At 37.2% G+C, this 14,042-nt stretch overlaps 1 protein-coding gene across 4 annotated transcripts in view; it reads right to left on the bottom strand.

Annotated features, from left to right (window-relative positions):
* The window catches only part of LOC118379603 (glycine receptor subunit beta), a 58,210-nt gene that overhangs the window by 25,039 nt on the left and 19,129 nt on the right, over positions 1 to 14,042 (bottom strand). The window contains exons 1-2 of one of the 4 annotated variants that reach the window (XM_035766632.2): positions 2,837 to 3,276; positions 465 to 544 (exon numbers count right to left, since the gene is read on the bottom strand). The exons of 1 other annotated variant lie outside the window; for it this stretch is intronic. Coding sequence is in view for 2 of the 3 variants with exons in the window: in XM_035766647.2 (XP_035622540.1) it covers positions 2,837 to 2,839 (3 nt within the window). In the remaining variant the exon portion in view is untranslated. Of the gene's footprint in view, positions 1 to 464; positions 545 to 2,836; positions 3,301 to 14,042 lie in introns of those variants that run through there. 2 more of the 4 variants (XM_035766647.2, XM_035766626.2) reach the window with 2 other exon arrangements.

Here is a 14,042-nt window from a genome sequence, read left to right as displayed (position 1 = left end):
ACTTTGCATTGGCGTGGTCCCTGTTTCCTAAATATAGTTTGTTCGAGTATTTTCCCATTTCACTGAGTGAGGACAGAGGAGCTCTCCTATTATAATGTAAATAATATATATTTGATTTAACTTTTATTTCAAATGAAATGTAAAAAATGCAACCAGGGAGACCCATTGAGACCAGCACACAAATAATTATATACAAAATACACATACAATATACACATTGCCATTATAGTCAAATAAAACAAACACATTAATCACTATAAAAATCATTAACCAATATCTTAAATTGACCCAGGGACACCAAATGATCGAAATGAAGTGCCTACTGGAGACTATTCCACACGAAGTGCCTGATTTTAAAAGGCAGATCTCCTGAACTCTGTGGTTACCATGGGAGTCAAGCATGTTGGAAGCTTGCGGAGTAGGGATTTAGAAACAAAAAGAGAGAAATGAAGTGATCTACTTGCCTTTGAAGAGGTCCAGTCAACTTTTTGGTAAAGGTTGCAGAGAAGAATAGTAACTGCCAGATCTAATAAAACGAAGGGTGCTGTGATAAACAGAATCAAAGGATTTTAGAGTAGAGTCAGTTGCACTTCGGTCAAGAACAGGTTGATTGAGAAAACATTGCAAATAACCTATAAAAGCCCTGTTTCAAGAGAGTTCGCCACTATCACTGTCACTCCATTCTTGCTGATCCATTCTTAGCGTAAGAACCTTGTATTGTTTATACAGTGCATTTGGAGAGTATTCAGACCCCTTGACTTTTTACACAATTTGTTACGTTACAGCCTTATATAAACAAATATTTAAAAAATATCACATTAACATAGGTATTCAGACCCTTTACTCAGTACTTTGTTGAAGCACCTTTGGCGAATGCAGCCTCAGGTGTTCTTGGGTATGACGCTACAAGCTTGGCACACCTGTATTTGTGGAGTTTCTCCCATTCTTCTCTGCAGACCCTCTCAAGCTCTCTAAGGTTGGATTGGGAACGTCGCAGTACAGCTATTTTCAGATCTCTGCAGAGATGTTCGATCGGGTTCAAATCCGGGCTCTGGCTGGGCCACTCAAGGAGACTTGACCTGAAGAGACTTGTCCCGAAGCCAATCCTGCATCGTCTTGGCTGTGTGCTTAGGGTCGTTGTCCTGTTGGAAGGTGAACCTTCTCCCCAGTCTGAGGTCGTGAGTGCTCTGGAGCATGTTTTCATCAAGGATCTCTCTGTACTTTGCTTCGTTCATCTTTCCCTCGATCCTGACAAGTCTCCCAGTCCCTGTCACTAAAAAACATCCCCACAACATAATGCTGCCACCACCATGCTTCACCTTAGGAATGGTGCCAGGTTTCTTCCAGACGTGACACTTGACATTCAGGCCAAATAATTCAAACCTGATTTCAACAGACCAGAGAATCTTGTTTCTCACTCTACCATAAATGCCTAATTGGTGAAGTGCTGCAGAGAGGGTTGTCCTTCTGGAAGGTTCTCCCATCTCCACAGAAGAACTCCAGTTTGGCTGGGCGGCAACGTCTAGGAAGAGTCTTAGTGGTTCCAAACTTCTTCCATTTAAGAACGTTGGAGGCCATTGTGTTCTTGGGGACATTCAAAGCTGCAGACATTTTTTGGTACCCTTCCCCAGATCTATGCCTACGGACAATTCCTTCGACCTCATGGCTAGGTCTTTGCTCTGACATGCACTGTCAACTGTTGGACATTATATAGACAGGTGTGTGCCTTTCCAAATAATTTCCAATAAATGTAATTTACTAAAATCAAGTTGCAGAAACATCTCAAGGATGATCAATGGAAACAGGATGCACCTGAGCTCAATTTCGAGTCTCATAGCAAAGTGTCTGAATAGTTATGTAAATAAGGTATGTGTTTTTTATTTTTAATACACTTGCAAACAGTTCTAAAAACCTGTTTTCGCTTTGTCATTATGGGGTATTGTGTGGAAAAATAATTTAATCAATTTTAGAATAAGGGTCTAAAGTAACAAACTGTGGAAAAAGTCAAGAGGTCTGAAGACATTCCAAATGCGCTGTATGTAGAGTTAAATTCAAATGTAAAGTCAGTGACACAAGCTCCCACGTAGAATGACTATTGGTATCATCAGGTCAATAGGAATGATGTTCACAAAACACAATCTTCTCCATTAGTGCTTTAATTGCACTATTGGATTTGTGATCTTGGAGACATATTAAACGGCTGTGATTTCCTTGTGAAAGATTACATACAGTATGCACAATGTAGCAAAAACACTGCTATTATTGAAATGCACAGAAATGCCCATTTAATTTGGGTACCCAGGCACTGCAACAACAAAAAAATCCATTCCACATTTGATAGTCTGCAGAAAAATAAAAAGTATGATATTGATAGTATAGAATAAGATACCGATGAATTATTCTTTTTTAAACTGCTTTGCATGACATTATTCAACTTTCCCTCATTTTCATCTTTGTGTCTTACCGAGACTTTTACTGTGCACCTCCATATTTAAGTCATGCAAACAAGCGATACAATTCCTTCTAATAGCCTAAAAATTTCAACAATCACATTTCAACAATCACTACCTGTGGCTGCCTGCACCTCGCATCAGGTCCAATAGCAACAAGAGAAGACGCTGCCACTTGCCCAAAGCTTGAGCACCACTTACAAAAGATGGAGAAAATTATACATAGCGAAACGACCACCACGATATGAGGTGATAGGGGAATGGAGGGAAATGTCATCAACTACGAGCGAAAACATACTTCGGGGTCATGCATTTCACATTGCCTACATTGAAGTGAACATAGGCTACAACGACGTTTTGTTTAAAAATACAAGCATTTCACTTACCATTTTCTTTTCTTTAATAGTTGATTCGTTACTAGACAGGTAAAAGCTGACAGTGTAAAAGGTCGTTAGTCTTCCTTGACCATACGCAGTCGATATTCTTCATTCTGGTCTCCCTCGTCCGTCATTCATTCGAAGTAGCAGTTGTTGATTGTTACCTCTAATTTACATTTCGAGTACATGCCTATTTTTCTCTACGCGCGGTCAGATTTGTATTTCTATTGAATGTATATGGTTGATGCCCTTTTGCCTCAGTTTGTGATGCCCAAGATGGAGGATTGCGTGTGCACCTGTCATGCAACATGCGCAGAAGAGGGATGCACACAATACATCATTGCCTCAGCACCACCGGCAGCCGCTTTCAGCCCCCAACGATACATGTAAGCCCATTACGTTTGGGCAATAATATATATTCATGTGAAGCGTACAAACTTCCTATTATTTATTATGTCGTATTCTTGAGCAACGTTTAGCGCCAACTGAAGAGTCGGTCAGGCGCTAGTGAAGATTGCACATGACACCATAGGCTATTTAGCAAATAAAATGACAGCATCTAATTCATTATGTCTTGTTCGATTGTAGATACATACATGTTAGTGAATGTAGGTCAATTATATATTTTAATCTTGTGTTGAGGTGTTAAAACGTTATTTGATGATTGGATGCCTATCAAGGTCAGAAAGGTTATTCTCTTGTTGGGTTGATCAACAAAGTTCAACAATGACTGAATAAAGTAGGCTAGTCAGTAACATTTATTGTGTAATTATTTTGTCAACACGAAGACGATCCATAACTCAACATAACATCCATAACACAACATAACATCTATAACATAACATACATAACACAACATAACATCTATAGCATGACCCAATAACTATAACACAACATAACATCTATAACATAACATACATAACACAACATAACATCTATAACATGACCCAATAACTATAACACAACATAACATCTATAACATAACATACATAACACAACATAACATCTATAACATGACCCAATAACTATAACACAACATAACATCTATAACACAACATAACATCTATAACACAACCCAAAAACTATAACACAACATAACATCTATAACACAACATAACATCTATAACACAACAAAACATCTATAACACAACATAACATCTATAACACAACATAACATCTATAACACAACAAAACATCTATAACACAACACAATATATATATATATAACACAACATAACATCCATACCACAACATAACACCTATAACACAACATAACATCCATACCACAACATAACACCTATAACACAACATAACATCCATACCACAACATAACACCTATAACACAACATAACATCCATACCACAACATAACACCTATAACACAACATAACACCTATAACACAACATAACATCCATACCACAACATAACACCTATAACACAACATAACATCCATACCACAACATAACACCTATAACACAACATAACATCCATACCACAACATAACACCTCTAACGCAACATAACATCCATACCACAACATAACATCCATACCACAACATAACATCCATACCACAACATAACACCTATAACACAACATAACATCCATACCACAACATAACACCTATAACACAACATAACATCCATACCACAACATAACACCTATAACACAACATAACATCCATACCACAACATAACACCTATAACACAACATAACATCCATACCACAACATAACACCTATAACACAACATAACATTCATACCACAACATAACACCTCTAACACAACATAACATCCATACCACAACATAACACCTCTAACACAACATAACATCCATACCACAACATAACACCTATAACACAACATAACATTCATACCACAACATAACATCCATACCACAACATAACACCTCTAACACAACATAACATCCATACCACAACATAACACCTATAACACAACATAACATTCATACCACAACATAACACCTCTAACACAACATAATATCCATACCACAACATAACACCTATAACACAACATAACATCCATACCACAACATAACACCTCTAACACAACATAACATCCATACCACAACATAACACCTCTAACACAACATAACATCCATACCACAACATAACACCTCTAACACAACATAACATCCATACCACAACATAACATCCATACCACAACATAACATCCATACCACAACATAACACCTATAACACAACATAACACCTATAACACAACATAACATCCATACCACAACATAACACCTATAACACAACATAACATCCATACCACAACATAACACCTATAACACAACATAACACCTCTAACACAACATAACACCTATAACACAACATAACATCCATACCACAACATAACACCTCTAACACAACATAACATCCATACCACAACATAAAACACCTCTAACACAACATAACATCCATACCACAACATAACACCTATAACACAACATAACATCCATACCACAACATAACACCTATAACACAACATAACATCCATACCACAACATAACACCTATAACACAACATAACACCTATAACACAACATAACATCCATACCACAACATAACACCTCTAACACAACATAACATCCATACCACAACGTAACACCTCTAACACAACATAACATCCATACCACAACATAACACCTCTAACACAACATAACATCCATACCACAACATAACATCCATACCACAACATAACATCCATACCACAACATAACACCTATAACACAACATAACACCTATAACACAACATAACATCCATACCACAACATAACACCTATAACACAACATAACATCCATACCACAACATAACACCTATAACACAACATAACACCTCTAACACAACATAACACCTATAACACAACATAACATCCATACCACAACATAACACCTCTAACACAACATAACATCCATACCACAACATAAAACACCTCTAACACAACATAACATCCATACCACAACATAACACCTATAACACAACATAACATCCATACCACAACATAACACCTATAACACAAAATAACATCCATACCACAACGTAACACCTATAACACAACATAACATTCATACCACAACATAACACCTCTAACACAACATAACATCCATACCACAACATAACACCTATAACACAACATAACATCCATACCACAACATAACATCCATACCACAACATAACACCTCTAACACAACATAACATCCATACCACAACATAAAACACCTCTAACACAACATAACATCCATACCACAACATAACACCTATAACACAACATAACATCCATACCACAACATAACACCTATAACACAACATAACACCTATAACACAACATAACATTCATACCACAACATAACACCTCTAACACAACATAACATCCATACCACAACATAACACCTCTAACACAACATAACATCCATACCACAACATAACACCTATAACACAACATAACACCTCTAACACAACATAACACCTATAACACAACATAACATCCATACCACAACATAACACCTCTAACACAACATAACACCTATAACACAACATAACATCCATACCACAACATAACACCTCTAACACAACATAACACCTATAACACAACATAACATCCATACCACAACATAACACCTATAACACAACATAACATCCATACCACAACATAACACCTCTAACACAACATAACACCTATAACACAACATAACATCCATACCACAACATAACACCTCTAACACAACATAACATCCATACCACAACATAACACCTATAACACAACATAACATTCATACCACAACATAACACCTCTAACACAACATAACATCCATACCACAACATAACACCTCTAACACAACATAACATCCATACCACAACATAACACCTATAACACAACATAACATTCATACCACAACATAACATCCATACCACAACATAACACCTCTAACACAACATAACATCCATACCACAACATAACACCTATAACACAACATAACATTCATACCACAACATAACACCTCTAACACAACATAATATCCATACCACAACATAACACCTATAACACAACATAACATCCATACCACAACATAACACCTCTAACACAACATAACATCCATACCACAACATAACACCTCTAACACAACATAACATCCATACCACAACATAACACCTCTAACACAACATAACATCCATACCACAACATAACATCCATACCACAACATAACATCCATACCACAACATAACACCTATAACACAACATAACACCTATAACACAACATAACATCCATACCACAACATAACACCTATAACACAACATAACATCCATACCACAACATAACACCTATAACACAACATAACACCTCTAACACAACATAACACCTATAACACAACATAACATCCATACCACAACATAACACCTAACACAACATAACACAACATAACACCTCCTAACACAACATAACATCAACAACAAAACACCTATAACACAACATAACATCCATACCACAACATAACACCTATAACACAACATAACATCCATACCACAACATAACACCTATAACATATAACATCCATACCACAACATAACACCTATAACACAACATAACACCTATAACACAACATAACATCCATACCACAACATAACACCTCTAACACAACATAACATCCATACCACAACATAACACCTCTAACACAACATAACATCCATACCACAACATAACACTCTAACACAACATAACATCCAACAACACAACATAACATCCATACCACAACATAACATAACACCTATAACACAACATAACATCCATACCACAACATAACACCTATAAACACATAACAACATAACACCTATAACACAACATAACATCCATACCACAACATAACACCTATAACACAACATAACATCCATACCACAACATAACACCTATAACACAACATAACACCACATAACACAACATAACATCCATACCACACAACATAACACAACATAACATTCATACCACAACATAACACCTCTAACACAACATAACATCCATACCACAACATAACACCCATAACACAACATAACATCCATACCACAACATAACACCTATAACACAACATAACATCCATACCACAACATAACACCTATAACACAACATAACATCCATACCACAACATAACACCTATAACACAACATAAACACAACATAACACCTATAACACAACATAACACCTATAACACAACATAACATCCATACCACAACATAACACCTCTAACACAACATAACATCCATACCACAACATAACACCTCTAACACAACATAACATCCATACCACAACATAACACCTATAACACAACATAACACCTCTAACACAACATAACACCTATAACACAACATAACATCCATACCACAACATAACACCTCTAACACAACATAACACCTATAACACAACATAACATCCATACCACAACATAACACCTCTAACACAACATAACACCTATAACACAACATAACATCCATACCACAACATAACACCTATAACACAACATAACATCCATACCACAACATAACACCTCTAACACAACATAACACCTATAACACAACATAACATCCATACCACAACATAACACCTCTAACACAACATAACATCCATACCACAACATAACACCTATAACACAACATAACACCTCTAACACAACATAACACCTATAACACAACATAACATCCATACCACAACATAACACCTCTAACACAACATAACATCCATACCACAACATAACACCTATAACACAACATAACATCCATACCACAACATAACACCTATAACACAACATAACACCTATAACACAACATAACATCCATACCACAACATAACACCTATAACACAACATAACATCCATACCACAACATAACACCTATAACACAACATAACACCTCTAACACAACATAACACCTATAACACAACATAACATCCATACCACAACATAACACCTCTAACACAACATAACATCCATACCACAACATAAAACACCTCTAACACAACATAACATCCATACCACAACATAACACCTATAACACAACATAACATCCATACCACAACATAACACCTATAACACAACATAACATCCATACCACAACATAACACCTATAACACAACATAACATTCATACCACAACATAACACCTCTAACACAACATAACATCCATACCACAACATAACACCTATAACACAACATAACATCCATACCACAACATAACATCCATACCACAACATAACACCTCTAACACAACATAACATCCATACCACAACATAACACCTATAACACAACATAACATCCATACCACAACATAACACCTATAACACAACATAACACCTATAACACAACATAACATCCATACCACAACATAACATCCATACCACAATATAACACCTCTAACACAACATAACATCCATACCACAACATAACACCTATAACACAACATAACATCCATACCACAACATAACACCTATAACACAACATAACACCTCTAACACAACATAACACCTATAACACAACATAACATCCATACCACAACATAACACCTCTAACACAACATAACATCCATACCACAACATAAAACACCTCTAACACAACATAACATCCATACCACAACATAACACCTATAACACAACATAACATCCATACCACAACATAACACCTATAACACAACATAACATCCATACCACAACATAACACCTATAACACAACATAACATTCATACCACAACATAACACCTCTAACACAACATAACATCCATACCACAACATAACACCTCTAACACAACATAACATCCATACCACAACATAACACCTATAACACAACATAACACCTCTAACACAACATAACACCTATAACACAACATAACATCCATACCACAACATAACACCTCTAACACAACATAACACCTATAACACAACATAACATCCATACCACAACATAACACCTCTAACACAACATAACACCTATAACACAACATAACATCCATACCACAACATAACACCTATAACACAACATAACATCCATACCACAACATAACACCTCTAACACAACATAACACCTATAACACAACATAACATCCATACCACAACATAACACCTCTAACACAACATAACATCCATACCACAACATAACACCTATAACACAACATAACACCTCTAACACAACATAACACCTATAACACAACATAACATCCATACCACAACATAACACCTCTAACACAACATAACATCCATACCACAACATAACACCTATAACACAACATAACATCCATACCACAACATAACACCTCTAACACAACATAACATCCATACCACAACATAACACCTCTAACACAACATAACATCCATACCACAACATAACACCTCTAACACAACATAACATCCATACCACAACATAACATCCATACCACAACATAACATCCATACCACAACATAACACCTATAACACAACATAACATCCATACCACAACATAACACCTATAACACAACATAACATCCATACCACAACATAACACCTCTAACACAACATAACATCCATACAACAACATAACACCTCTAACACAACATAACATCCATACCACAACATAACATCCATACCACAACATAACATCCATACCACAACATAACACCTCTAACACAACATAACATTCATACCACAACATAACACCTATAACACAACATAACATCCATACCACAACATAACACCTCTAACACAACATAACATCCATACCACAACATAACACCTCTAACACAACATAACATCCATACCACAACATAACATCCATACCACAACATAACATCCATACCACAACATAACACCTCTAACACAACATAACATTCATACCACAACATAACACCTATAACACAACATAACATCCATACCACAACATAACACCTATAACACAACTTAACACCCATAACACCAATAACACAACACACATCCTTAACACAACATAACATCCATGGCATAACATCTACATCCATAACTCAACATAACATCTATAACACAACACAATATATATAACACACCATAACATCCATACCACAACATAACACCTATAACACAACATAACATTCATACCACAACATAACATCCATACCACAACATAACACCTATAACACAACATAACATTCATAACACAACATAACATCCATAACACCAATAACACAACCCACTGTAACATCCTTAACACAACATAACACCTATAACACAACATAACATTCATAACACAACATAACATCCATAACACCAATAACACAACACACTGTAACATCCTTAACACAACATAACATCCATGGCATAATATCTACATCCATAACTCAACATAACATCTATAACACAACACAATATATATAACACACCATAACATCCATACCACAACATAACACCTATAACACAACATAACATCCATACCACAACATAACACCTATAACACAACATAACATTCATAACACAACATAACATCCATAACACCAATAACACAACACACTGTAACATCCTTAACACAACATAACATCCATGGCATAACATCTACATCCATAACTCAACATAACATCTATAACACAACACAATATCTACAACACAACATCTATAACACAACATGACATCTATAATTCAACATAACATACATAACACAACATCAATAACACAACACAATATCTATAACACAACATAACATCTTGAACACAATACAGCATCTATAACACAAAATCACATCTATAAAACAACATAACATCTAGAACACAACACAACATCTAGAACACAACATAACATCTAGAACGCAACAAAACATCTTTAACACAACATAACATCTAGAACACAACATATAATCTATAACACAACATATATAACTTAAAACATACCTGGCAAGTATTATCTATTTAATATCTCTTAATCTCTGTCATTTCTATATCCATGTCTCTACACTAAATAATGATCCACTGATATAAGCAACGACACTGAACAAAAACATAACCCCAACATGATTCAATTTCAAAGATTTTACTGAGTTACAGGCTATATAAGGAAATCAGTCAATTTAAATAAATTCTGTGATCTTTTATTTCAGCTCATTAAACATCGGACCAACACTTTACATGTTGAGTCTGTGAGGGAAAGGGAGATGGCATGAGCAAATACATGCTTGTTTGCCAACAAACACAGTGTCAGTGTGTATGTGAGTGTGTTTCGCTCTGTGTGTGTGTGTGTGTGTGTGTGTGTGTGTGTGTGTGTGTGTGTGTGTGTGTGTGTGTGTGTGTGTGTGTGTGTGTGTGTGTGTGTGTGTGTGTGTGTGTGTGTGTGTGTGTGTGTGGATGCCCTCCAGCATTCTCTCTCTGGTGAGGAGTATGTGTGTGTGCGTGTGCGTGTGTGTGTGTGTGCAGGAATGCATGCATCAGGACATTGGAAGTAGAGGCTCTCTACCATCTATGGTGTGCAGTGTGGTGTGCATCTATGGTGTGCAGTGTACCTCCACGTTGTAGCCAACAGTGAATCAAAGCTTACCTCTGAGGTGGAGACAATCCTTTCTCTCTCACACAGTCTGAAATCAAAGAGAATCAAACTATGTGGTTTATGACCCTCGCCTTTGTACGTCTAGCCAAGAGGTATTACTGAGGAACAGTTTGCATCACCTTTTTAAATGGGCCTTATGTTCTTCCAAAGAATAAGAAAATGGAAACTATTCCAATTCCTATTTCACATATAACCCAGAGCTTCAGTTCCTTTTCTATTATTCAATGGGTCTGGGGCAGATTAGACAGGTTCCCCACGTTGGTACCTAATAGTGGAGTGGGTCAAGAGCTTCAAAACTATCATGATCCAAACATACCAAGACAATGTCTATTCCCCCTCAGAAGACTAAAAATATTTGGCATGGGTCCTCATATCCTTAATGGGTCAGCAGTCAAATGACCTCCACTCATCACTGTCAAACGCTCTCTGAATCACCTCAGCGAGCAGGCCTTTCTAATCGACCTGGCCCGGGTATCCTAGAAGGATATTGACCTCATCCCGTCTGTAGAGGATGCCTGGTGATTCTTTAAAAATGCCTTCCTTACCATCTTAAATATGCATGCCCCATTCAAGAAATTTAGAACCAGGAACAGGTATAGTCCTTGGTTCTCTCCAGACCGGACTGCCCTTAACCAGCAAAAAAACATCCTGTGGCGTGCTGCATTAGCATTGAACAGCCCCCGAGATATGCAACTTTTCAGGGAAGTTAGGAACAAATATACACAGGCAGTTAGAAGAGCCAAAGCTAGCTTTTTCAATCAGAAGTTTGCTTCCTGCAACACAAACTCACTGAAGATAGGAAACACTGTCACCACCGATAAATTCACTATAATTGAGAATTTCAATAAGCATTTTTCTACGGCTGGCCATGCTTTCTACCTGGCTACCCCTACCTCGGTCAACAGCATTGCACCCCCCACAGCAACTCGCCCAAGTCTTCCCCATTTCTCCTTCTCCCAAATCCAGTCAGCTGATGCTCTGAAAGAACTGGAACATCTGGAATCAGCTGGGCTAGACAATCTGGATCCTTTCTTTCTAAAATTGTCTGCCGAAATTGTTGCAACCCCTATTACAAGCCTGTTCAACCTCTCTTTCGTGTCATCTGAGATTCCCAAAGATTGGAAAGCAGCTGCGGTCATCCCCCCCTATCCTACCCTGCCTTTCTAAGGTTTTTGAATGCCAAGTTAACAAACAGATTACCGACCATTTCTAATCCCACCGTACCTTCTCCACTATGCAATCTGGTTTCAGAGCTGGTCATGGGTGCACCTCAGCCACGCTCAAGGTCCTAAATGATATCTTAACCTCCATCGACAAGAAAAAACACTGTGCAGCCGTATTCATTGACCTGGCCAAGGCTTTCGACTCTGTCAATCACCACATCCTCATCAGCAGACTCAACAGCCTCGGTTTCTCAAATGATTGCCTCGCATGGTTCATCAACTACTGTTCCTATAGAGTTCAGTGGGTCAAATCGGAGGGACTGTTGTCCGGACCTCTGTTAGTCTCTATGGGTGTGCCACAGGGTTCAATTCTTGGGCCGACTCTCTTCTCTGTATACATCAATGATGTCGCTCTTGCTGCTGGTGAGTCTCTGATCCACCTCTACGCAGACGACACCATTCTGTATACTTCTGGCCCTTCTTTGGACACTGTGTTAACTACCCTCCAGACGAGCTTC

The sequence above is a fragment of the Oncorhynchus keta genome, chromosome 4 (assembly GCF_023373465.1).
Source record: "Oncorhynchus keta strain PuntledgeMale-10-30-2019 chromosome 4, Oket_V2, whole genome shotgun sequence".
Taxonomy (NCBI): Eukaryota; Metazoa; Chordata; class Actinopteri; order Salmoniformes; family Salmonidae; genus Oncorhynchus; species Oncorhynchus keta.
The sequence above is the reverse complement of the archived record's forward strand: the minus strand, read 5'-3'. Positions and strand labels throughout refer to the sequence as shown.